At 45.1% G+C, this 26,350-nt stretch overlaps 3 protein-coding genes across 15 annotated transcripts in view; all 3 read left to right on the forward strand.

The window, feature by feature from the left end:
• Positions 1-6,605, forward strand: part of raraa (retinoic acid receptor, alpha a) — a 131,595-nt gene extending 124,990 nt beyond the window's left edge. For 3 of the 7 annotated variants that reach the window (XM_031843204.1, XM_031843197.1, XM_031843202.1), the window contains 5 exons: positions 2,630-2,790; positions 2,917-3,093; positions 3,206-3,410; positions 3,604-3,762; positions 3,956-6,604. In XM_031843204.1, the coding sequence (XP_031699064.1) occupies positions 2,630-2,790; positions 2,917-3,093; positions 3,206-3,410; positions 3,604-3,762; positions 3,956-4,152 (899 nt within the window). In that variant the 3' untranslated portion in view covers positions 4,153-6,604. Of the gene's footprint in view, positions 1-2,629; positions 2,791-2,916; positions 3,094-3,205; positions 3,411-3,603; positions 3,763-3,955 lie in introns of all 7 variants that reach the window. The other 4 variants (XM_031843201.1, XM_031843200.1, XM_031843198.1 and 1 more) reach the window with 3 other exon arrangements.
• A 1,533-nt stretch (positions 6,606-8,138) lies between these two features.
• On the forward strand, positions 8,139-17,424 carry mki67 (marker of proliferation Ki-67). 7 transcript variants are annotated; one of them, XM_031844044.1, is made up of 17 exons: positions 8,139-8,294; positions 8,807-8,909; positions 9,203-9,284; positions 9,548-9,663; positions 10,267-10,336; positions 10,458-10,521; positions 10,731-11,390; positions 11,513-11,745; positions 11,850-12,099; positions 12,368-12,480; positions 12,669-12,846; positions 12,956-13,099; positions 13,212-14,101; positions 14,388-14,433; positions 14,536-14,601; positions 14,884-15,711; positions 15,845-17,424. In XM_031844044.1, the coding sequence occupies exons 2-17, from the start codon at positions 8,821-8,823 to the stop codon at positions 17,176-17,178; spliced, it is 5,163 nt and encodes a 1,720-aa protein (XP_031699904.1). In that variant the 5' UTR covers positions 8,139-8,294; positions 8,807-8,820; the 3' UTR covers positions 17,179-17,424. The 7 variants fall into 7 exon arrangements, with proteins under 7 accessions (XP_031699904.1, XP_031699906.1, XP_031699905.1 ...); XM_031844046.1 differs by having other exon boundaries at positions 15,848-17,424; XM_031844045.1 differs by having other exon boundaries at positions 14,887-15,711; positions 15,842-17,424.
• A 731-nt stretch (positions 17,425-18,155) lies between these two features.
• On the forward strand, positions 18,156-23,221 carry tut1 (terminal uridylyl transferase 1, U6 snRNA-specific). Its single transcript, XM_031844049.1, has 10 exons — positions 18,156-18,364; positions 18,642-18,832; positions 18,930-19,133; positions 19,249-19,363; positions 19,473-19,600; positions 19,710-19,936; positions 20,055-20,164; positions 20,944-21,066; positions 21,331-21,423; positions 21,593-23,221. Exons 1-10 carry the CDS (start codon positions 18,289-18,291, stop codon positions 22,699-22,701), a joined length of 2,376 nt encoding a protein of 791 aa, XP_031699909.1. The 5' UTR covers positions 18,156-18,288; the 3' UTR covers positions 22,702-23,221.
• The last annotated feature ends 3,129 nt before the right edge of the window (positions 23,222-26,350 follow it).

The following is a 26,350-nucleotide window of genomic DNA, read 5'->3' on the forward strand; positions in this document are numbered from 1 at the left end:
CACACACACACACACACGCACAGCCATCACTCAATCATTTGTTCTCATCATGGATTTCAGCTACAGTGTGCAGTTAATGGACAATTTCTGTTAGTGCCTCGGTGTGTGTGTGTGTGTGTGTGTGTGTTTGTGTCTGTATACAAGACAGAGAGAGGCTGGAGGACAGGGAGAGGGAGAAAGTTTCATCACTGTCGACGGTGGCTCTGCGCTACGAGCAGCGGGAGTAGGGGAGGGGGGGCATTGACATTTTTATCTTTCCATTGAATTTAATCTGTGTGATGGACGAGCTGCCAGCACTTTAATTTTCCTCACACGAATTATCCCTGTCTGCCCACCTCTCTCTGTCTTGTATACAGACACAAACACACACACACACACACACACACACCGAGGCACTAACAGAAATTGTCCATTAACTGCACACTGTAGCTGAAATCCATGATGAGAACAAATGATTGAGTGATGGCTGTGCGTGTGTGTGTGTGTGTGTGTGTGTGCGTGCGCGTGCGCGTGTGTATGTGTGCGTGCTGTCACAGTATTCTGTACACGTCACACACCGGCTCCTGTAAATCATTTTTTTATGCAATGAACACGGAACCGCAAACAATCCAGGATGCAAGTTCCCCCATTAGCATTCGTATTCTCATAATGCATTTCAAGAAAGATGCATCGCTTGAGGTTGGCACGCACGCACGCACACAAACATCAAATGCACGTTTGTGTCCACGCACACACACACACACATATATAATAAAAAAACGCAAGACAGTATTTCTTCTTTCATTTTAGCTCCCCCGCTACAGGGCCCCCCCCCCCCCCCCCAAGTGTTATTGCATGTGGCAATTCGCCATGACAGATCGTCAGTCGTGCCTAATAGTTCTTTAATGACTTCATTAAATTGTGTTGTGCGGCTTATGACTGTGCTGCCAATTTGTCAGCGCGGGTAATGTCTGGGCGCTAGGGATGCCCCACTTTTATTTGTGAATTAATTGGACATCGACTGCGTTGCGGCCCCTCCACCCCTCCCCTCATGGCAGGCGGCACACAGGTCCTCCAATCAGCGCCGCGAGCGAGGCCGGCCCAAATATGTTTCGGCACTTTACTACGGTTTTATGTAGCTGGCCTCAAAAGCCGGTGATGGCTTAAGAGGGTGTTCCCTCTCTAATTAAGACATAATTAGCTCGTAGAAGTAAATGAAAGTGGGAAGCTTTTGCTTGCTTTTATTAACATAGTTTATAGGACTGTCTCATCATAACATATTGTATTATATGGGGGATCCACATGTGTTTTGGTGACTACACTAATCCACCCTATGAGTACCAATAAAACGCTGGCAAGAAATGCTGTGCCGTGCACTGTCTGCACAGCAGGGTCTTCTTCATTTCTTGTTGTGCCGAGCAGTGCTTAGCAATAACATTGTGCAGCATCAGACTTCCAGCCCCCTCCTTCCCTCCATGTTCTCCCAGGCAGGGAGGCCTGTCTGCGGGCTGATGGATGAGCAGCAGCGACCAGGTAGTGCATCCCTCCCTGGCCCCCGGACCATGCCCCTTCTGTCACAGACACTGATCTCCCATCAGCCCGAGCGCTCTCACCCTTAATGGTCAAGGTTAGGATTAAGACAGGGAAAATCTGATTTTAGGTCAGCTTGCTAAGGGGGCGAAATTTAGGTACCTGGAGGGGAGGTAGAGATTGCGAGAGCTGATTGAGATGACGAGGAAAGTGGGATGATTTAAAGCACAAGAAATACAATTTTGGAAAGGGGAGATAGTGAGAATGAAATGAGAGGAGGAATAAGAGTTGTACAACCGAGAGAGAGAGAGAGAGAGAGACGTAAAAAAGAGAGAAAGCTGGAAGGTTTTTCTCCGGTATGGGCTGAGCAGCCGAGCCCTTTTAAAACCATTAGAGGCAGGATATTTGTCATATTATGTTATTAGATTAGCCGGGTCCCCTAATGAAAGCTGTGGCAATTCGTCAGCCTTATGGATGGCTCCATCCCCCACCACTATTTATCAACTCGCACCCCGTCTCACCCAGCCCACCCCCACCCTCAACACACACATACACAGCCCAGTCATAGCTAAACTGCACCCCAGTCTGGATGGGAGAAATGGATGGACCCTGTAATGGGATTCCAATGCTAAACACCCCGCCTGGTGTTTTTTATCATTTGGGGTGAGCACACTATTCTCAGCCAGATCGCCCAGAGGGAAAGCACATTGGATTATTTCAAGGTTTTTTTCTTTCCTCCCCTCCATTACCACGGCCCTTCTCCGTGGAGTCGTCTCACAACATTTATCTTGCAGCGTAGGATAAGAGAAGGGACGCTGCGGTCGCTGCTGCTGTTTGCTGCAGACGGAGCGTCCTTTCGTGCCGAGGAAGCATGTTGCAACACGTTCTCAAGCAATATGTACAGATTGAATTGATGAAGGCCGTACAAGTTTGGTTTCTACAGCGAGTTTCTAAAAATGTAGCTGAGATACAGTAGGAAAACTCTATTTAAGATAGTGAAAAGTTTGTCAAATAAGCTTGTGTAAAGCTTAAATTTGTCACTGCTTGTCATTGTTTTTATGTTGTTTTTTTAACACAAATAGTAATCTTTCCTTCTGCCTCTCTCGTTTAATCCCTGTAGCAGTAAGGAATGACCGGAATAAGAAGAAAAAGGATGAGAAGAAACAGGAGTGCACAGAGAGCTACGTGCTTAGTCCCGAAACAGAGCGGATGATCGACCGGGTTCGCAAGGCCCACAAAGAAACGTTCCCGTCTCTCTGCCAGCTGGGCAAATACACTACGGTTAGTAGCATGACACTGTACATTTGTTCACCTTTTGTTAGCTGCAGTTTATTTTCACCTGCACTCATTGTATTCATCTGGAAATATCTAAAAAAAAATGTTGCTCACCTCTCCCCCTCCTTCCAGACTAATAGCTCGGAACGACGTGTATCTTTGGACGTAGACCTCTGGGACAAGTTCAGCGAACTCTCCACCAAGTGCATCATCAAGACGGTGGAGTTTGCTAAGCAGCTGCCCGGATTCACAACGCTCACCATCGCTGACCAGATCACTCTGCTCAAATCCGCCTGTCTGGACATCCTGGTAAGAACAGCAGCCCGCCATATCTTTATTTCTTCTCCACAGAATGTAACTGAACTGATAACAGCAGAGGACTTTCTAACCAATGTCCCCGTTCTGTCTCCGCCGTCACCAGATACTCCGGATCTGTACACGCTACACACCGGAGCAAGACACCATGACTTTCTCAGATGGACTCACGCTAAACCGAACCCAGATGCACAACGCCGGCTTCGGTCCCCTTACCGACCTGGTTTTCGCCTTTGCCAACCAACTCCTCCCTCTGGAGATGGACGATGCGGAGACGGGGCTGCTCAGCGCCATCTGTTTGCTGTGTGGAGGCAAGTCACCTCGAAACTTACCGAACATTCTCTTTGCCGACTCTTTGAATTCCAGATCATAGCTTTAATGAACTGATAAGAAATAACAGTAGTGGCCCTGCTGGGCTCTTTCATTGAGCACCACCTAGTGGCAGACTGTGAGTATGACAGTAGTACATCACTGACACATTTGTTTCTGTGTGTTTCTCCACAGATCGTCAGGACTTGGAACAGGCAGAGAAGGTGGATGTCCTGCAGGAGCCCCTCCTGGAGGCGCTGAAGATTTACGTGAGGAGGAGGAGGCCCCACAAACCGCACATGTTCCCCAAGATGCTGATGAAGATCACCGATCTGAGAAGCATCAGCGCTAAAGGTCTGTGGTGCTCACTAGTCACTAAGTCTTTGTATGTGAAGAATGCTAAAAGATTAGTTGATTAAATGATTGCTCATGTCATATTGATGTTGTGTTTAAGAGAAAGAATGACTTGAATGAATACCTAAAATGTATTTAGTCAGATCTATGGTAGCTTACGTTTCCCTGTCTCTCTCTCTCTCTCTCCCTGCAGGAGCTGAGCGTGTCATCACCCTGAAGATGGAGATCCCTGGCTCCATGCCCCCTCTCATCCAGGAGATGCTGGAGAACTCGGAGGGCCTGGAAAGCGGTGCCGCAGGCGGCCGGCCCAGTGGTGCCCCCCCGGGCAGCTGCAGCCCCAGTCTGTCCCCTAGCTCTGCCCAAAGCAGTCCGGCCACACAATCGCCGTAGTAGCGGCCCACCTTTTTATTATTCCTCACGATGCCCTCTGTGTCCTCCCTCGGCGTTCTAAAGAGGAGGGGGCCAAGGAGTGGGGGGGGGGGGGGGCCTTGCCCCTAACTGCTGAACTCAGGAGACTAGCAGACCCAACCTCCTCCTCTCTCACGACACAAGTCCCCACCTCCTGATCTGCTTCCCCTCACTGTGGAGCACCTTCCTGGTGTGAGGGGAGGGGAGGCCGGGGCAGGTCGGGGCAATAGTATGCCTCTGAGCGACCACACCGTAAACACTGCTGATGACTCCTCCCGCGTCTCCCTCCACTCTGCCCCTCCACTGCTGCGCCTCCTTTCGCCACCTTTTCCCCAAAAAAGACTAATGGAAACAAATCTGGGATGCAGTGGTGACCAGTTTCGATTGGAACTGAGAGTGGGCGGGGCATCGTGGGACAAATATATGATCAAGGACAATGCATACAGACTGACTTGACAAACACCAGACACTTTTCTTTTGTTGTACTCTGAGGCAGACTGCAAGCTTGGGACTTGTCAAAAGACCCCCCCCCCCCTCCTCAAAGACTCTGGGTCTTTTCTCTTTTTCCAACTTCAAAAAAAACAGATTTCGTACAAAAGATATATAAATATATATAGAAAGTTAAGGAACTATTGTGATTGCCATGTCCAGAACAGAATGGCAGGTTGAAATGAGGACATGTTTTCTGAGATTAGAAATTGTTGTATTCCTCCACCGTTTGAATCTTGTCATACCCATCGAGAGTATTGAGAGAGACCTTTCAGTTTGATCACATTTGTACATTATTCCAATTAACGAAAAGTAAAAGATGTTGACATTTCTCTCCAGTCTACACACGCAAACAAACAAACAAGACACACACACACACGTGCACAGAAAACAAGTCGCAATGAATATCACCCACTATTCCAGGTTGGATTTGTTTTCCTTTTTTTTCCTGTTTTTGTTTTTTTTTTGCTTCCAAGATGATGGAATAAAATGATTGTATGAACTTGGTTGTATGATATGGTCACAGGTCCTTTCAAGAAATCAAATTAATGAAGATTCATTATTAAGGTGTATTTTAAGTAGCCTTTGAGTTTGTGTATATAAGCTTTATTCATTTCTGTAAAACTATGAAGAGTTTTTTAGGCTTCACCTGATTATTATTATTTTAATTTTTTAAAGAATACCATCTATGTGTTTTGTTTCTAGGTTTGTGATGCAAGAAAAGACATTTTGAGCACATTTTACTGAAGGAAGTTCTTTCATGTGTTGTGTCCTACTAAATACTGGACAGACCCTTAACCAATCACTGGCTGTTCAGAATGTGGCTTTCACAGACAATTTCAACCCCCCCTTCCCCCCCTTCACTTTTAAAACGTGTTTTTACATACAGTAGAATGACTAAGTAGCACTCCAGTCGGGGCATAGCTTTTTTTGGGGCCATGTTGGCAGAAAGAGATGGTGTTTCTGAAAAATGGTGAGCCAGACGGCACTTGTAGCCTGCCAGGTTCAAGTGAGCCGCAGCAGCTCCGCCTCAAAGAGAATTAAAATGTGAAGAAAGGTGTACATACACACTGTATTAAACACACGGGATTCTCAGAAGTCTCTGAATGGATCAATAATCTGTCGTGGATGGGAAAAGGCTAGATTGTAGTGATGCCTCTGCTCTTGTCAGTCGTCAAGGCAAGTGAAGGTCCCAAATGTGATGTCTGTCAGCTAAGTCCTCACAACCCCCCCCCCCCCCGGTAACCTGTGGTAGAAACGAATATGTGACTTTTTTCCAGAGCAACCTCGCACCCTGTGACTCACTTTACGCCAAAACGCCTTCACCGTTAACACACACACACACACGTTTCATCTAGACCATCGTTACTGTACACACGCCAATGTCTCAGGAAGGAATCATTTTGTGTGCTTGGCCTGTTCTATGTCCTGTGCTGCACCCCCCCTAACCCTCCACAGATGCGAGCGCGCGCACACACACACACACACACACACACACACTTCTGCTACTGAGCCCCTGAATTTTTCTTCAGTCACTCGTTTTTTTTGTTTGTCCTGGCAGACCAGGACTTGTGCAGAGAGACACTTACCCTAACCCTGCAACGTTACGACATAGGATGCCAGTGTGGAGTCTCTCCGAGTCGTTTCATGTGTTCTTTTTATTTGTACGGTCAAAGCTGCTTTCATCATTAAGGACTGTCCACAACAGCGCACAACTTTTCCCTCCACAGCTAATCTGGAATAGCAACGGACACACCGTCAGTTTGAGAATTATGGAGTATGTTGCAATTTTGTCAAGATTATCAAGCAACTTTGAAAAAAAAGAAAAGAAAACAACAAAAAAAAAGATACAAAAATAAAAACATTTAATATTAAATGAGTTTGTGTTGGCGTGTGTCATTCTTTTCATTCACATGCTACAGGCTAAGTATGTTTTCATGCATCATACATATCACTTGTTCACTCTCTCTGAAGCCTTGGAGCCCCCTGTGTGTGCAGCAATAGCAACACATTGAAGAGATGAATAACGAGGGTTAACAGCACAATCTTAACTTCTGTATTTAGTGTTGAACATTTGCCATCACCCACTGAATAAATACCATCATGACAGTGACCTCAATCGAAATCAGCATGAACGTAGGTTAACGTGAAACTTTGTAACTTTTGAAGAACAGGTAATGTATCTTTTAAAAGAGTGAGTTTGCAGACAGTTTTAGCAATTACCATTACCCTGTAATTGCCATTTGAGCAACATGTACACATACTCAGTTTTACAAGAATACAATAGAATGTATAGGAAAAAATGACATCAGAAACTGTACATCCAGTCCTGGGCTGGATTAACAGCTGTACTGTGTAGATATAGTGCACAGTACATTATTGATTATTTTTGGAATATGTTGTGCTCTCTGGAGTTGGTTGCAAGGCGAAGACAACGCAATCATCAAATTGTTACTTGATGGTGTGGATTAGACCCAAGCAGACAAATCAGTACTTGACTTTACGCCTGTAATGGATTACTTCAAAAGTAGTTGGCACACCTAATCTGACAACCACTGTCTATAATCACAATGACACTGCAAACACACTGCATGCATTGCACAAAAAATAGGAAAATTAATCATTTGTTCTCCCATTATCCGTTTATTAACAGACTTATTTTAGGAGCATGTAATTGCAAGTATATGCACCTATAAGCATTTTTCACCAAAATGTCAAAATCTTACAGCAGAAATTCAGAGCTGCCACTAATGACATTAATGATGGCTCTGCTCCATTTAGGTGTTTCAGTGAGCCCAACTAATAAACCAGTAGGCTATACATAATACCACGGCCCTTCAACTTGAACACTATTGAAAAACAGCCCTCATTGATATTATTAATTACACTTGTGTTTTTTTCTGCAATGTAATGTCAAAGTTCCTTGTGTGAAAACAGTCCGTTATGATTATGTACAACAAATACAGTACTATAAATAATAGCTACTCAATACTTTGATATCATGTATGTTGAACCCATGAAACAGAAGATCCATTCTAGTCTGTTAACGTTCATGAAAAACCTCGATAAAAAATATATGTTTACAACATCAGAAGTGCCTAAAGCTTCAGCACGGACCAGTCTATGCCCTGGAGAAACCTTATGCCCCTCCCTCTTGTCGAATAGTGACGTTTCAACCAATCACAATCCTTCGCGCGGAATTTCAAATATTTTCAAATCAGATTCCCTTTACCGAAGTAAGATTGTTCCGCCGAATTCGTAAACAAAATAGTCCCTTTCATGTAAACTCAGGTTAAATATTATGCTGGGAACGAAAAAGTGCGAAATATAGTAACGTAAAACCCAACTATTGTTTGTATCCCAAAACATAAGTTAACCGTTGTATTTTTTAAGGCTACTGTGTGTTTGTAGTGTGGCGGAGTGATACCACGGCATGTATCTGGAAGCGGCGAGTAAAGCCAAGGGACGTATGTACAAGGTAGCATACGTTAGCCATTCGTCTTAGGGCATGGTAGGATATCAATAGTACGTTTAGTCTGATATGATACCGTAGTAAAACTACTCTTTGTCACATCCTGGTCGATGTTTATGGACTGCCAGAAGTTGACATTTCTTTGAGCGGACTTCCAGGTAAGGTAAGACTGAAACACCAAACGTTACTAATGTGTTTCATCGTGTAGTTAAATCTTAGGCCATACAACGTTCGTCAATTGTAGCTAGTTTAGCGTTACACGCCTAGTTAAAAAACGTATGTTGTTTAGTAGTAGTTAGTAGACATTGATTTCCGACTTAACTCTAACATTGCCATGGTGGCGACGTTGCACGTGGGGTTTCGCAGTATTGCCAGCAGTGTGTTTTAACTTCACCGTACGCTAACTACGACCCGCTGACGAGTTATTTAAAAGTGAACCATAACGTTGGATAAAACGTTATTAGCTAACGTTAAATTGCTAAAGATATCTTTAAGCATATCGATGATGTTTTGTCGCAGACAAGTAGGCCTTCCGTTGCTTGCATGTTTCTGGAAGGCTTCTTCCTAACGATAAAACGCTATTCTCCAATAAAACAGTTAAATAAGTTGACCTGACGTCGCTGTTGTTAAAGGACTTGGCCCAGTCGTGACACTAGTGTTTGCTCGTGTTCCCAGGTAACGTTACGAAAATGCCATTGCATGGGAAGATAGTGGTGATCAAGAGGACTGGAGGAGATGGCACCGAGTTTCCTCTTACTGCCGCATGCTTGTTTGGAAGGTGAGTTTACTAAAATCGCATTTGGGGGATATGTTAGATCGTCATGTGTAACTTCAGTTATTTCAGATTAAACCTCCTTTCGTTTCCTGTGTTTAATTCTAATTGCACTAGCTTTGTTTTTTATTGTAAGATGTACATGTTAACTACAATAACGCATGCTAAAAGAAACCACATGTTATCTCGGAGCCAGCATGTACTATGTGTAGCCATGTTGAGCCGTGCTATTGAACCCCTTGTGGCCTGGAGGCGGGACATCTGCTGATGACGTCATTTGTTTATTTGTGATCTTACAGGAAGCCCGACTGCGATATCCGTATTCAGCTTCCCCAAGTCTCCAAGGAGCATTGCCGAATTGACTTCAATGAAAATAAAGAGGTAACGACACATTTTGAACGTGACTACATTAACGTGTTTCAACTTAGTGGGATGTCTATGATAATATGGAATCGTTACCGAATAGTCACATCGATGTCTTCGTACTGTGGTCATCCCAATGTTCGTTTTGTAGATGCTTGAATCACTTGTGCATTCACTGCAGGGGGGGTTTGTGACCTGGATAGAAGTAGAAGCCTGGCTGACGCTGGTACTCTGCTTTGACAGACTGTGTTTATGGTGACGCTTATGTTTGTCTCTCCCAGATCATTTTGACAAATTTGAGCTCGGCAAATCCAACCCTTGTCAACGGAGAGGTTTTGCAGCAATCTGAGCGTCTGAAGCACGGAGATGTGATAACTGTTATTGATCGTTCTTTCAGGTGAGTTCGACTGGAACATTTCGTTGCCTTCCATAGTCACCGAATGAGTTTGTTTATGTCATTTACACTTAAGTACTATGATCTTCGAGAGCATCCTTTTATTAATTGTCATTTATTTATTTGAGCTGTATTTGTACCGTGGTAGACTTTATAGAGAAATGATCGTGCAATATATTTAAATCCACAATCAGTTGCTGCTACACTTTGCACCGTGTGTTTACTGCCCACGGAACAGACGTCACTTCATCTGAATTTCCACATCTACTCGGTTAACTGAACGATGTGAGCATAAGCTGCTGCTACCACCAGACCTCACACCATTTTAATATCCATAATCAACGTGCTGTTTAATTATATCTCTCACCACCAGCTCTTTCTATTTCTCTACAAGAGTTTTACAGTTATGTGTTCCCATATTTACCATTTGTTCCTCTTGACGGTTCCACTTCTCCTCAAATGTGCCCATTAGAGCTAAGTACAGGCAGGATGTATTTAAACGGCACGTGTTATTTTGGGAAATGGGAATCCCATGGTCTCTTTTCCCAAAGTGTTACCACTTTCATGAGGTCGTACTTACATTTTGTTGCCGATTTGTCATTTCAGGTTTGAGTACCCTCCACCACCCACGCCGAAGAAGAGGTCTTCCATAGGAGGCAAAACTGAAACCCTCAAAGTAATCATCCCATTATTTATCTCTCGTCACTAGAGCAGTGCAGCCTTCCTGATGTCTTGAGTTGCCTACTACTGATCATTTGATTCTTATACATGTGTTAACAAAAGTGTCTCTTGTCTAGGTTCTTCAAAATCAACACGTGGGGGACACAGTTTCCACTGAAACTGGAGAAAAAGTGTCCACAGGTGAGATGGTGATTTTCCTGAATTAGAGATTTGAGAGTTTAATATTTGAAGATAATGTTGCGCAATTAACAGTCGGTGTGCATTCCCAGAATTAGTATTTCTGTTGCAGGTTATTAAATATGATAGCATACAAGTTAAAGGGATTTTGGTTCCTGTATTTATTTTTTTCTCTCGTCTAACACTGTTTTGTTGTTTCTTCTAATTGTAAGACCCTCATCTTAAAGATGGAACTAACCATGAAAACATCCAGCGACCCCTGGAGAAAACTGTGGAGATGGAGACCAAGGAGGGTGAAGGCCTGCAGCAAAGCAAGACGGCCTCCCCCTTCAACGATCTGTATCAAATGATCAAAAAGTCCCTGGATGTCAAGACCCCTCGGAAATCATCTGCCAGTGTACTTCAAACGCCTACCTCGAGGTTTTGCACTCCAAAACCTGCTTCAGTCAGGAAAAATGATGGAAACCTCGTCATTTCCACAGAAGACCACATCACTCCTAAGAAGGATGAAGCTAAAGTCTCTTCTGTCGCTGATGAAGCTAAGCCGGAGGCTGGAAACGTAAGTAACGGGACCCCAAAGTCTGTGAAGAAGCAGAGGAGGTCCGTCCAGGTTCCTTCCCCTGAGATGGCCAGACCGGAGGTTCAAGAAGCTGAAAATGCTGCCAGGTCTGAAGCGACTTCCCCCCAGAAGAGAATCCGTACACCTCCCAAGAGGTTTACTGTAGAGCAAATTTCTGCAACGCCCAAATCACCCGTGAGACGGAGAAGCAAAGAGGCCAAACCGGCAGAGACGAAGGAACAAGAAGAGGAAGCGGTTACTTCTCCCAAAACGGAGCGTCTTCGAAAGGCATCACCAAGGAACTCCGGGAAAGGTGAGAGACTGTAGTACTATAGTTTCTCTTTGTTAACCCAATCACACTAATTATTCCAGCACGTTATGTTCACGTGTTTGGTTGTTATTGACGCACAGTCATGTTTTCAATTCATTTCTTAGTGAAAGAGACGTCCAAGAAGCGTAAAAGCGAAGAACTTGGGGCCGACCTTCTCACGTCCCAGATGAAGAAGAAACGGGTTTCCTTCGGAGGTTCTCTGTGTCCCGAGTTATTTGATAAACGTCTGCCGCCCAACTCTCCGCTACGCAAAGGGGCCGATCCGCGCAGGAGTCTGTGTGTGACTAAACCCGTACAGTCACTCCTGCGACGAGCATCAGCCATTTGCTTGCTACAGGTGAGACTTAAGTGGAGAATGATGACTCAAATAGTTTCACCTGACACGTATAAATGTTATCCATCCTATAATTCTATTTAAAATGGAATGTTTGTTTTTTGCAGGACAAGAAGACTGGAAAGACCCCTTCTCCCAAGGCTGCGTCTCCAGCAAGGGGACGGTCTCCCACTGTGCAAGGGCGCTTTTCTGTGTCCCACATCGACACACCATCTCCAGTTGCAGAAGGTGCCTTTACTGAACAGGTGTCTTTAGTCACTGCAACTCACCTGAGGAGGACGTGCACCTCACGGGAGGCTCCAAATCTGGCAAAAGTAATGCGCAGAAGAAGTGGCATTTCACGGGCCTCTATGAAAGGTATGTTGATGCTTAATACGTCTCTTACGTGAGGATTGTTGTCTTTGTTCCTTGCACTGTATCATCAATAGAAAACTTCAGTTCCAAAAATGTCAGTGGTGTCCTGAAAGCCATTCAACTTCCATGTTTGCCATTCAGTTTTATCACATTCATCATATCTTATTTCATCCGTCTGTCATTTATTATTATGAAATGAAAACCGTTCACAGACAATGCGGTCGATGTCTGATGTTTGTTAATATTTTTTTAACTTTTTGTATCTTTACAGTCAAAAATTCCTGGGCAGAAATTGTGAGATTTGGGCAAACTAAGGCTCAAGTGGCTCCAGCTAAAAAAACGGTCACCAAAAAGACAACGAAGAAGGCTGTCTCCAAACCACAGGTAAAGTACGACACACTGAGGATTACATGGTACATTAACGTCATTGTAACAACTACAACCGTAACTTGTTGGACCTATTGTTGTACTCAAAGGGCACACTGCATGTCAACTGTTACTGTAGTATGTGTATGTCGTTGTGTGATGTTGGCATAAAACTACAGAGACGATGTCTTTCTCGATCTCCTCAGACCCCTGTGAGAAACTTCGACAGCCATGTCAGCACTGGGCATGCCGATTCCCCCGTTACCATCGTGGTGGGCAGAGCGCACAAACAAAAAGTCGTACAGCCAACTGGTGCCGCCCCGAAATTGGTCCCCAATATCGCTCTCTTTAAAAAGAACACGAAGACGGGGGAGGACTTGACAGGTAATTGACTATTTGTCATCCCAACTAATGGGAAGGATTTTAATTTTTCTGGTAATGTAATTTGGACTTTCAATATTGTACCGGCTTATGTTGTGTGTTGTGTTGTTAGGAATCTCTGAGATGTTGAAAACCCCCGCAAGTGAACAGAGGACGAGATCTGTGATCGATGAGAACGACGCCCCAAAGACACTGGTGGGAGGTCTGGGCACGTCTGTGGTGGAACCGTCAGTGTTGAACACACCGGAGGAGACAGGTAGAGTCTGGTGGTGTTAGGGATTATAGGAGAGAGCTGAAGCATAATTGCTGAGTCTCAGGGGTTTGTCAGGTTAAGCCAGTTGGGTAATTGAATGTTAAATGTTTTGCAGGTGAAATGATGGTGTCTCCGCTGAGTGTTTCATCTACAGTAAAAGACAGAAGCTACAACAGCGAGGCGGTCCAACGCCTCTTTGATAATGACCAAGAAGCCAGCGTCGTTGGAGCAGCCCCCGCTGTGGAGGATTCTAGCGAACAGCAGCGCCCAGATGTGAAGACCACGTCTGTAGCGACTCCCAAACAGAAGCCAGAGTTACCGGAATGTCTCACTGGAGTGAAGAGGATGATGAAGACGCCAAGACAGAAAGCGGAGCCTATCGAGGACCTGAGAGGGAAGCTTTTGAAGACTCCTAAGCAGAAGCCGGAAAACCAGGAGTGTCTCACTGGAGTGAAGAGGATGATGGCGACCCCAAGACGGGAGGCTGAACCTGTAGATGACATCAAAGTGGAACTTCTGACCACTCCCAAACAGAAGCCTGAACAACAAGAGGGCCTCACTGAAGTTAAGAGACTTTGTGAGACTCCACAACCGGAGGTTGAGCTTCTTGAAGACGAAGGAAAACCTGTGGAAGCTCCCAAAGCTCTAGAGGCTAGTGAGGTACTCGTGAAGACACCAGCACGCGTGCAAGAATCAGAAGACCTCTCTGAAATCAGAGACCTGACAGCCCCAAAGAGCTCCCCATTGGTGTGTCTCACAGATGGCAAGAGAATAGCAAAGACCCCCAAGGAGAAAAGTGCTCCAGTGGAAGATGTGGTTGGTGTGAAGAGGCTCGTGAAAACTCCCAAAGTAAAGGCCCAACCGGTGGAGGAGAACTTCGGTATTGAGAGACTTGTGAAAACGCCGAGGCTGAGCGCTGATGCACCGGTGGAAGACGTTGAGGGAGTTCAAGAGCTCATGGAGGAGCCACTGACTGAACCCTCAGCACAGCCGGAGACCAATGAGGTAAACACTGCTAAAAGCTTCTTGTTAGGCTTGTAAATGTTAGCAACTCTTCCGCATTACAGGAAGTCTTTTGATTGAATATGAAGTTTTTAGTTAAGAGCTTTAACATGAGTGTCAGGTACTCGCATAGTTTATAATTTCTTTAATATACCATCAAACATGTAGAGATCAACATCTGCGTAGCCACAGATTGAACATATAGATTCCACTAACCTTTGCAAGACCTTTGTGGTGTTTTCTTGCATTATTTAAAAGTTGGTGCTGATTGTTTAACTTGTTTTTGCAGGTTGCAGATCAAACTCCTCTGGATTGTGATGAAGACGTAGCGAAAGGTAAGTCTGAGTATTAGATGACATTACTTGCAGTGGTTATGTAAACTGCATTACATTGATGAGCTGATTGATGATTTCATTGTCTTCACTGCCTTTTTAAAGAACTAGTCTTTGCCCTCGAGGAGCCAACAGATGTGATTAATGTTCCCCAAGATGACAAAGAAACGGGTATGTTGACTAATTGTCTCTTTTCATTGGTTAATGCTAAATATTACTTATATTATATAGAACATGAACTCTGAGAGATGTTTTCTGAAATGTTGTGGAAAGTCTGCTCTAAAAACACAATGGGGTTTTAATATAAAGTCATTTTCGTCCTAATAGAAGTAGACAGTCTAACAAAACATACTTCATTAAAAACCTGATGCAAATATTTAAAAAAAAATCCCACAGCTACTTCTCCTCGTATTCGTCTCTCTTTAATCTGTATATATATTTTTTGTCTTCTAGAAGCCGATGCAAATGAAGTTGTCGCTGATTTAGAGGAGTTGCCAAGTGGACATGATGATAATGAACCATCGGATGCTGTAGAAACCATCTCTCATGCAGCTGTAGATGAGAATCTATGTGTGGAAAAACCCACAGTGGACACAGATGAGAAGTTATCTGAGGAACAACCTGAAGTGGAAGCTGCTACTATCAAAGTCACAGAAATGGAAACGACTGCCACACACCCTGACCATGAGAAGTCTGTTTTAGACAGCACGCTTAAAACGGCCGAATCTCTTGCAGCTGATGCAGCAGAACACGGTGACGAAGCTGTCGTCTCTGCTCCAGTCAGAGGAAGAAGAGGGAAGAAAACTGAAGCTACAGCACCGCCTGCTGTTAGACAGTCAAGAGGCAGAAATGCAAAGTCTCAAGAAAGCCCCTCTGAGGATCAACCTGAAATGGCCCCATCTGTTACTGTAGACGCTCAACCTCAGAAGTCCATTCCTGCTCTTGAAAAACCCAAAAGAGGGAGAAAGCCAAAACCTGATGCTGTTGAACAAAACAAGGTGGCAGAAGACTCTGTTGTTGCTGTGGAGACCAAGCAGCAGCCTCAGCCTCCAGTCAGGGCTAAGAGAGGAAGAACTGCTAAACTGGAAGAAGAAAAGCTAGAGTCTACATCAGCTGAGACTGTCAACCATGAAGCCAGCAGCAGTGCAGCGCCCCTGGAGAAGGCTGTGTTGAAGCCCAAGCGAGGGAGAAAAGCTAAACAACCTGAAGAATCATTGGCGGAGCAGCAAGATGTGTCTACTTCTCACAGTGAGGATGTTCCTCAAGCTGACCTGACAAAAGGTATGCCAACTGTCCTGTGTGTTTCTGCTGTCAGGTTATTGGTTTCATCTGAATCACTTAAAAGTTTCTGACTCCGTGCAACACATGTAAAAGTGAGGGAATATGTTAAATGAGTTTTCTCCTGTTTTAGAAGCAGATGCCATGGAAACTGCGCCTGTAACTGAGAGTCTACCTGAAGAAGAAACGGCAACGAGCAAAGTCACAGAAATGGATGCAGCCGTTCAGAAGAGATCTGGTCGAGGCAGAAAGGTGAAGCCGGTGGAGTCCAACTCCGCTGAGGAGAAACATGAGGCAGCAGAGATCTGTGACGAAGCTGTCGTCTCTGCTCCAGTCAGAGGAAGAAGAGGGAAGAAAACTGCAGACGCTCAACCTCAGAAGTCCATTCCTGCTCTTGAAAAACCCAAAAGAGGGAGAAAGCCAAAACCTGATGCTGTTGAACAAAACAAGGTGGCAGAAGACTCTGTTGTTGCTGTGGAGACCAAGCAGCAGCCTCAGCCTCCAGTCAGGGCTAAGAGAGGAAGAACTGCTAAACTGGAAGAAGAAAAGCTAGAGTCTACATCAGCTGAGACTACTAAATCCCAGGAACTGGCTAAAAAATTAAAAAGAACCAGGAAGGCAGAGCAAGACCATGTAGAACCAAGAGAAGAAGCCATTGAAATGGTTGTCCCAGAGGAGGCTGACGCTCCACTTGTTGCTGAGCCAGTGAAGATGAGTGAAGAGGCTGCAAAACCCAAGAGAGGACGTAAAGCCGCTGAGGTCAGTTCCACAGACAAAGTTAAACGCGGTACGAGAGGAAAACGAGTTAGTGAAGAGGGTGGAGTCACTTCTGTACCAGAGGATACTGAAGAGAAGAATACTTCTGAGCCAGCCGCTCCAGTCATGAAACAGAGCAGGGCAAGGGGGACAAAGACTTCCATAAAAAACGAGGTTTCACAAGCCGTTCCAGCCAAGAGAGCCCGTCGAGGTGCAGCTGCCCTTGAGGAGACTAATGCAGAAGCCAAAGTCCAGGTTTCAGAGCCTGTGTCGACTTCAGTAGAACCAGCCAGAAGAGGCAGACGGGCAGCAGCAAAGCCTGCAGCGAGTAAAGCCACGGTGACCAGTGAGCAGGCAGAGCCCACTGAAGACTTGCGCAAGGCCGTCATAGAAGACACAAAAAGATCCGTCAAGTGGAAAGAAGAGTTTAAAGAATTCGAAATTCCAAAAGTAACACCTGTGAAGGCAGTCCGAGGTGGAAAGTCCAAACTTGGAGGCCAAGTCGTCGCAGAAAGCAAAACGGTTCCAAAGGCTGCTGACAGAACTGAAGAGGAGGATCTCTCAGACAAAGTTGTAGAAGCTCAGGCCGTCAAGAGAACCAGGAGAGGGCCAAAGGTCGCCGATGTAACCGCTGACGAAGCCGAGTCCACAAGCCGGGTTGAAAGTGTTGAGGCACCGCCCAAAACCCGAAGAGGAAGAGCAGCAAAGAAATAAAGCATTTGTATATTTTGTTCATCCTAATGCCTTTTCCCCTCTTTAGACCGGTCTTTTTATTAGATTGTTCAGCATTTTAGAAAGTAGTTTTATAGACTGAAAATTTAGCACTGCTTTTTTTCTCCAATACATCAGGGAATCTTGTTAAACCATTTTTTTCTATCAAGTTGTATGTTTTTCATTGATGGTTTTACAAATATCTTTATGGTGAAAAAAGTAATTATTAAATTTTTTTGTTCAAATATTTATTTGGTGTTCTGTGGATCTTGATGTGTGGTTATAGTGACTAAGATAATAATTCACCAAATGGCTTGAAAGTGCTAACACCTGAAGCTTTCGTGGAGCCTGTTGGTACAGATACTGTGTTGGTGACGGGGCTCCATCATGGTCCTGCTTTAGTAAGTCACAAGCGCTGGAAGATGAGACTGAAAAGGGAAATTGAATTACATTTGCTTTTTATGTGTTGCTTCAGGTCTGAACTTTTATAGGAAGAGGAAAAATAAAGGGTTTATTCACAGGATATGAAAAATTACTCAAGTGTAAAGGAGTGAAGCAGATGTGTTAATTGACTTTAAAAGAAGTCCACCAAGCTTTTATTCAAGATTCATAATGCATGAGGCATAATGCAATCAATGTCTTCACTTCACTTTTTTTAAGTTAAACATTGTTTGGATTCTCCATCAACCATCATAGGTTATTTTAGTGTAGCATACACAACCTGAGACAGTTTAATCTCTTTGCTTGGAATTACCAAAATAAACCTTTAGACCTCTTTCCTTTTGTTCAAACAAAACAGATTGGAAAATGAAAGATAACGTTAGGCTACGAAATCAGTGCACTAATACATTTACACTGATATACTTTGTTAGAAATAAGCAAAAGTATGATTATGTGATTTAAAAAAATAGACTATTACATTCAACGGAACCGGGTGATTAATAAGGAGTACAACCCGGACATATTTTGGAGACGGACCGGAGACAGACGCACAGCAGACGTTGGAGGGAGATTTGAGTGCGGGGCGCGTGGAGAGCAGTCGGCCGCGAACTTTGCAGACGACTTTAGTGGTTGATTTATTTCTTGCCTTACACTTCTAGTTTGTTTGCCATCATGGAAGCAGACAGTGACATTAAAACCACGCCGAGAGGGTTTCACTGCGTCCTGTGCAACGCCAACTTACCAAACCGTAAGTAACGTTAAGCTAACGTAGCCACAATGAACCCTCCCCTCTACGTTATGTTTCTATGAATGGGGATGGAATACAACCATACCGTCATTCTAAAATCATAACGTTAATGTATTGCATTAGTACAGTTTGCTAATGTTAAACTACAAATGCCAAAGATGGTTAATGTTACGTCATTAGTCTTTATTTCAGTGGTTTGTTTGCAAAATACGGTTTGGTCTTTGAAACTTTATTTCTTTTAAATATGACTTTTGTCCATATTATAATTCCCCTGCAGCGTCTAGCATGGAACAGCATGTCAAAGGGCGCAAACACCAAACGTTGCGCACCGTGCGGGCGACCAGGAAGAGCCAGGAGCAGCACAGTGTGTTCGTCAGCGGCATCAACCCTGTCGTCTCTCAGACCGACATAGCGGAGTACTTCCAGCAGTTTGGTGCTGTCTCAGATATCGTCATGGACAAAGACAAGGTCGGTCCGTTTGATCACAGTGAGGCGCAGCTCATTTAACATGCCAATAACCTCACAGTGCCCCGTCCTGAGAGACACTGTCCCTCTGCACTCACAGGGTGTGTACGCCATCGTGCAGTTTGCCGAGACGGACAGCTTACAGGCGACGCTGTCCCGCGTCGAGCATCAGATGAAAGGCTTGAAGCTGCGAGTCAAACCCCGAGAAAAGAAGGACTTCAAGTTGATTCCCAAGAAGAACGCGTCTCAGAACCTCCAGCAGGCTCTTGAGCGCCTCAAACCTCAGCTGTGTCAGTTGGTGTCTGTAAGCATCCAGTTATCAATACGAAACCTGCTTTATGCAAATGAGTGTGGGTCTTTAAAAGGGATAGTTCGGTGTACTGGATAAACCACGGTGTGTTCCTTTTGTTCTCCTCAAGGTGAATGCACAGATGCAGTATGTGGTAGAGCGATTTCAGCTTGGAGAAAACGAAAAGAAGGCCCGAGGCTTGCTGGTTCAACTGCTGCAAGAAGTTTTCGTAGAGTTTTTTCCAGGTAAACATGCGCACGTAACGGAGTCTGTTTCGGAAATCTCGTCTTACACGACGACAAAATGTTGGTTCGCTCTCTCACTTTTAATGTTATGTTTTTGGATCGGTTGCAGATAGCCAGATTCAGCCGTTTGGTTCATCTGTGAACACTTTCGGCATCCATTCCTGCGACCTGGACCTCTTCCTGGACCTGGACAACACCAAGGTGTTCCAGGCCCATGCCAAGTCCACTACAGAACAGGTCTGGCATCTTTACACACACAGTAAATCATTTATAGCCCAATAGTGAATAATGTAAGTTCACAGGGAGCCTGCTATGTATTGAACCATCCTTCTTTTTCCTTCTGTAGGCAGGGGAGGGCACGTCGGACGATGGCCGCTCCGAGGACTCCATCCTGTCTGATATCGACCTGTCCACTGCCTCTCCGACCGAGGTCTTGGACCTCGTGGCGGCAATCCTCAAACGCTGTGTCCCCAATGTGCACAAAGTCAACGTGGTCGGCAGTGCTCGCCTCCCCGTGGTCAAGTTCCATCACCGCGAGCTTAACCTGCAGGGGGACATCACCATTAACAACAGGTCTGTCAGCGATTGCATTGAAAAGTCATGTGATGTAGCGAGAAATGTTTCTATCTATGTACAGCGATCTGAATTGCAGTACGCTTTTCCTTCTCTTTCGTCCCATATCCCTCTCTAGACTGGCTGTCAGAAACACGCGCTTCCTCCAGCTGTGTTCAGGGATGGAGGACCGGCTGAGACCTCTGGCGTACACCATCCGCTACTGGGCCAAGCAGAAGCAGCTGGCTGGTAAGATGAAGCGCCCTCAGAGCATAGCGTATCGCACCAAACATTTAGGTAGTCATTTAAATTTTTGGTCAACAGATGTCAGTAGAACTCCACTTGCCCCTCTGTAGAGCCTTGTTGGAGCCTTGTTCTAGAAGCTGTGGTTAATAAATCGGCACAAGCACATCTCTGTTTGTGTTGTAATAGAACAGAGGAGTCCCCTGATGTAGAATCGCAACATTAACCAGAGTGTTCTCACACACTTAATTACCTTTTCTCCTGGGGCATATCATCTTTATTCCCTTTGATGAACGGCAGCCTCCGTGCTGCAAGTGTTGTCTTTTTCAACAAGGCACTTGTGCGGAGTGATCAGCGGAACAGGATGGGATCAGTTGCACAGGAGGCTGCCGTGATTGCATAGATCTGTGTTGCCAGGTGCCAAAAAGCAATAATAACAAAAGAAAATGATCTTATTTCAGAAGTAAGCTTTCTACCTTCAAATAAATAAATAAAAACAAGTTTGCTACTTGTTACACTAATTCATGTTACAGGGCACTCTATCCTAGTGTGTAAACCCAACAGAACGTGAGGATAACCAAACTAAACCGTTTGATACTTCACCAAAAGAACCGTCATGGAGTTTTATACGATGTATGTGGAGAAAATGACAGTTCCATAAGATGTCAACAGAGATGTGATTGTATCATTCAGTGCAGATCCAGGGTCTGCCCCTCCGCACCATTACAAATATGCTCATGCTATAATCGTTAACGACACAATGACGTTTGCTTCGTGACGTGTAGGTAATCCCAGCGGTGCCGGTCCTTTGCTCAACAACTACGCTCTGACGCTGCTGATCATCTTCTTCCTGCAAAACTGCGAGCCTCCTGTCCTCCCCACACTGGAGCAGCTCAAAGATATGGCCTGTAAGTGCTGCACGGCTCCTTCGCTCCAAAGGCCTCACGCAAGAACATCTTTGTATCGTTAGCGGAGTCGCCAAACTCTTAACTGCACAATGTTTGTCATTAATTGCTCGTTCAGTAAGTCTCTTTATCATAAGAATTAGTCTTTCATATTGTAGATTACTGAGATGATCTTATACATTGAAGTTAATTTGTCTGTGTTGCTGTCATTTCAATGAGACGCTAATTGTTAACCAGTTTAATCATTGTGTGTGAACCTCTTTGAAGGTGAGGAGGAAGAGTGTGTGATTGCGGGCTGGAACTGCACCTTCCCGAGTCAGCCTATTGCTGTGCCCCCCAGCAGGAATACACAGGACCTCAGTAAGTGAAAAGTGTTTTGTTAGTCAGAGATTTCCTGCGACATGTTTTTATGTAACCTTGCGTCATATATTCTAAATTCGACTTAATTTAACCTCCGTAAATACGATGCCGACATTACCACTGCAGACCCTACATGTCCTTTATGTTCATGTTCGTCTGCTCTTTCTAGGCACGCTGCTCTTCGCCTTCTTCACCTTCTATGCCAAGTTTGATTTTGCCAGTAGTGTCATATCTGTCAGGAAGGGGCGCGCACTGCCAATCACCGATTTCCTCAGCCAGAATACAGAGGAGGAGAAATCCACCAAGCCCCACGGTCCCAAACTGGGCCCCCTAAATCTCTTGGACCCCTTTGATCTCTCCCACAACGTGGCTGGAAACCTGAATGAGCGCTCTCAGCGCAGCTTCCAGAAGGAGTGCCAGGAGGCCGACAAGTACTGCCGCAGCCTGCAGTACCAGCGCAAATCCACCAAGGGGAAATCGTGGGGGCTGGTGCGCCTGTTCACCCCCCACGGGGAGGTCCCACAGTCCAGGCCAGAGCAGCCGACCATCAGCATCCCCTTCAAGTTGGCGTCGCTCCCCGAAGGCCTGCGTAATCAGCTGCACCAGGCGGGAGACGGCTTCCGGTTGCTGTGGTTTCAGAAGGTTTGCTCCGCCGTGGAGGGAGTCTTCCAACGTGTTCTCAGGTGTCACCTCGCTCCCTCCACAGACGCCGTCTTTGGCGAGGAGTCGGTCGACGACGCCGCTGGGGAAATGGAAACTACCTCCGCTTCCCTCAACTCGTTGATAAATGACAGCTGTGACAGTGTTGAAGACCAGAACGAAGCCAGCCCCACGGTCGGTGCCAAGAGGCAGCTGTCTTCCGGCAGCGACGCTTCCGAGTCGCCTCAAGGCAAAAAGCCGAGACTGGCAAAAAGGGGCACGCCCGAGTCCCCTCACTGGATCTGTGTGCAAAAGTACATGGTGTGGGCCGGCAGGAGGAAAGTGAGGAGGGAGCTCATCAAAGATACGGACTCGAGGCCGGAGGGCAGCTGCATGGAGCTGGAGTCCAAGGTCACCGCTCACATCATCGAAAAGGAGCCGGAGCTCAAGGAGCCGCTGGAGTTCAAGGTCCAGCCCCATATGGTTGGTGGGACAGAAAGCACGAAGGCGGTGCTCAAGTTGGAGCCGATCAGCGACAAGACGGGAGTTTTTCAAGACTTGTTTCATTTCCTGGAAGCCTTCTTACCTAAGATGGTGGAGACACTGCTAGAGAGAGGGGGGAGTGCTTCACACATGTGAGCTTTAAATCTGAGCTTTTTCTTTTCTTTCTGACTCAAAGGTGTTACTGCTACTTGTATTAACCCTTTAGAGTGGGACATGAAAGAGCGTTGTTGTGGCTTTGTTAGTTTCAGAATAAGATTAATAAGCCCTGCTGTTGTGTTTGAGATGTGGCTTTGTTTTAGTGCTTTTCTGTTTAAAATAATGTTCTTATATGTTGAAACTTTAAGGGGAAACTTCAAGTGGCAGACATGTGATGTACACAAGGCTGTCTTCAAGTGAATAAAGAGTCTTTGTAGAACACCGCCTCCTTCTGTACATCGTAGTTGTGATTACATCGTCTCCAAAGCAGCATCTTTAAAAAGTAATTTTATTTCATAAAGGGCTGATTAATTGTGCTGTGCTTTGGTTCAACTTGGACTGCCAGGAAGAGGCCCGTGAGTGGAGCTTGTATCCAGTCAGGTCTGTGCTCATCTGCTGAGACATATGAGAGTAATTACTCAGGCAGGCAGAACGCTTTATTAAAGCAGGACAAGCAGGAGCTGGGGGGGTGCGCAGAGCCCCCACTGTGCTGATTAACATCATTCATCTCACTTTTAAAGGGAGATGCAGATGGCCGGCCGGTTAAATGGGGCTGTGGAGAATGGCTGTGATGATGAAGACGTTTGAGACGGCTCACCACATTTTAATTTGATGCTGGTTTATGTTACCGATGGGATGTCGGTTGTGGCCATAAAATGCAAGATAATATTGTGTTATATGACAAAAGTAACCGCTCCAAAGTTTCTCACCAAATCAAACAAGCTGTTAAGCTTTTTAAGAAAAAGTATATTTTGACCCCAAATATTGTTTGACTATGATCAGAAAGGTCAAATTGCATCATGAATCCAATTATCACTGAAATGTTGATTTTTAGCCGTGCTAGCGTTTCCCTTTGTGTTGCCAAATGCTGTTCTGGTCTTCAAATTGAAATATCTCAACAGCTCTTTATTTGATGTATTGCCATTGTACAGGCATTCATGGTCCCCTGAGGATGAACCCTAACGCCTGATGTGACTCCCTGACTTTGCTTTTGACACCAGCAGGTCAAAGTTTTCCCTTATGAAATATCTAAATAGATAAGCACAAAATGATGTACAGTATGAATTGCATTTGAGCTTTTGAGTGAAATTTCTCAAACACGCAAACAAACAATCCATCCAATAGTTGTTTTTTCGAGGCTGAAGCCCTGACCATTCTCTTCTGTGTACTTATTCTTTTGAGGTTCACTTCAACATCAGCCATTTTCTTTCACCGACACTCCCGGCTATTCCAATATCCCCATCCCTTGTTTTTCTACGGTCTGATATACGAGCTCTCTCTCTCGCACACACCTCTAAGCAAGAGAATGACGTGATTGATACCGAAATTGGGGATGTGTGTTTGCTGTTGGCCTAAACAAACCATTACTAGTTCACTCATCATGCTTTTTTTCTTCAAGTTTCCCTTCATCCAGAGAACGATCCATTGTAAAGATGGACAGCAACACGTGCAGTCCTGGATGGTAATGAGCGATGGTTTCATTGGGTATTGATGACACACTAGCTAAGTTGCATGTAGCTCATTCGCTGTAATTACTATAAGAAATGATGGTGGTGGGCATTTGTATCTGTTGGACCGTAGGGTCCATCTTCATTTGGAGTTCCCCAGCAATGAGACAAAAACAACAACCAACTTCATGTTTTGTGTAATTGCGGTCCACTGGGAGTAGATCATGAGTCAACCCCCCCCCCCAGACATGAATCTCCACAGCTGGCAGGCAATATCAGCTGTGACTCATCATACCATCACATCTAGTGTGATGATGTAAGTATACGTCATATATATATAGTCATCAACCCCTCTGCATGATCAAGACGTTGCATCCATGGCAAGATGATGTCATGACATCATCTTGCCATGGCAGATTTTAAGGGCTATCATTTATAATTCATAAACAGAACACCGTCTTCCCTAATTTGTAGCGGCATTGAGAGCACGCTCTGAATCAAATCAGCGACCTTTCCCGAGCCATCTTGACACCTGTCTCGCCATTCATCAGAATCACCTGAAGCTCTGCCATTGCCAGCTCGCTCGTAAATACATCAGCCGCTGGGATAGTTCTGTAATTGGTAGCCTCTGCTTTCCAGAAAAAAAAAGGAGTGCTGCTGCTCTTTTGCGGAGCAGCTTTGATCCTCTTGGAGGAAACGAGCAAATGAGATGCTCTGACTTGTGCAACCATTGTCTAGGACTGCCTCTGTGAAGAAGAGTCTGTGTTTATGCCCCCACAAGAAAGGCAGACAAAAGCCTGTAACATCAAAGTTAAAGAGAAATGTGTTATTGTTTGCCGACTGGCACTCCATGGCCCCTTTTAGAGCCATTTATATGTTGATGAATTACAGTGCTGTGGTAGTGGGCAGCCCATCAACCCCCCATTTTTGTCTCCTGACCTGTGCAAACAGATCGTGCCTGAAAAGCACTCTGCTCATATTAGCAGCTCCCCGAGTCTGAAGATAAGGCTAAAAGAAAACGCAAAATCATTCCCCCCCATTCCGTCCGTGATGGCAGGAAGGAGTCAGTGTTGTATTTGGACTATAGGCAGCATGTGTAATGGAAATGGTGAGGAGACAGGTTGGGGAGAAAAGCTTTTAGAGCACCATTTGATGAGCACGGGCAGATTCCCATAGTAAGAAGGTTTCCAACAACATGATCTGTTCCTGTTCTCGCTCTCGGCTGTAAAAATGACAAAGTCTCACCTAAATAAAGTGTCAGACATCTTCACCATGCATCAGGGGGAAAAGATGGTAAAAGTGAGCAAGATTGGAGGAAAAAAGTTTTGAAACTGGTCCCTACTGGTCCCATTATCTTGGCCTTGATGGCATCTCCAACACTTCTCATCTCGGTAGGGGCCCAAACTGCTCTCCAGGAGTGCATTAGCTGGAGCTTATTGGACTGAAAACATTCACTGTTCTGCCCTTTCCCTTATCTGGGGGCTGTTGCTTTCTCCGTGTGTACCTACAAACTCTGGAGGGAGCTAATGAGTTTGTCCTGTGCATATTGTTGTTTCTTGTCATTGACTTTTACAGCCCGCAGAGTGAACGCAGAGAGGTTGATTACTGGAGTAGAATGTTCAGGGTGGCCACCGTTAGCGGTTGGAAATGGGTGATTACGACAGAGAGGACACATATCAGTTCCCTTGAATGGGAGATCATTTATTCCTTATTTAATCACTTTTAATTATTCCCCTTGTTTTCCCAACTCACCAGAGTGTTAAAAGCCACGCTATTCCCATTTAGGTTCCATTTAGCTGTTTTTGCATCAATTTGGTCATTTGGTGTAAGAACTGCATTACACTAATCGTCCCTCGGTATCGGTTTGAATTATGGTGCAATAATTGCTCAGAAGCAGTCAGCGCAATCGATGCGTAATACCACAATCCACTCACGGCCTTTATGGCATGGTCATATACGCTATAAACGCCTGTTTATATTGTCAACACCAGCAGCTCTTCAGAGGCTGGCAGCGGGGATTTATGCCGAAATCAAGTTGTGTTTTTGACAAGGGTTTAGGGACAGACACATTGTATTTTATAGCCCTATAACCAACACAGGAGAGGGGTTTTCATGACCTCCCCCGGGGAGCCCAGTTGGGC

The sequence above is a fragment of the Anarrhichthys ocellatus genome, unplaced genomic scaffold, assembly GCF_004355925.1.
Source record: "Anarrhichthys ocellatus isolate YVR2014 unplaced genomic scaffold, GSC_Weel_1.0 scaffold4, whole genome shotgun sequence".
Taxonomy (NCBI): domain Eukaryota; kingdom Metazoa; phylum Chordata; class Actinopteri; order Perciformes; family Anarhichadidae; genus Anarrhichthys; species Anarrhichthys ocellatus.

Excerpts from the sequence above, each read along its gene's own strand:
- mki67 (XM_031844041.1), top strand. The coding sequence starts at position 8,821 with ATGCCATTGCATGGGAAGATAGTGGTGATCAAGAGGACTGGAGGAGAT. Across the intron at positions 12,100-12,367 it reads TTCACGGGCCTCTATGAAAG|TCAAAAATTCCTGGGCAGAA; the intron begins GTATGTTGATGC and ends GTATCTTTACAG. Across the intron at positions 12,847-12,955 it reads GACGGGGGAGGACTTGACAG|GAATCTCTGAGATGTTGAAA; the intron begins GTAATTGACTAT and ends TTGTGTTGTTAG.
- tut1 (XM_031844049.1), top strand. The coding sequence starts at position 18,289 with ATGGAAGCAGACAGTGACATTAAAACCACGCCGAGAGGGTTTCACTGC. Across the intron at positions 18,833-18,929 it reads TCGTCATGGACAAAGACAAG|GGTGTGTACGCCATCGTGCA; the intron begins GTCGGTCCGTTT and ends CTGCACTCACAG. Across the intron at positions 21,424-21,592 it reads CAGGAATACACAGGACCTCA|GCACGCTGCTCTTCGCCTTC; the intron begins GTAAGTGAAAAG and ends TGCTCTTTCTAG.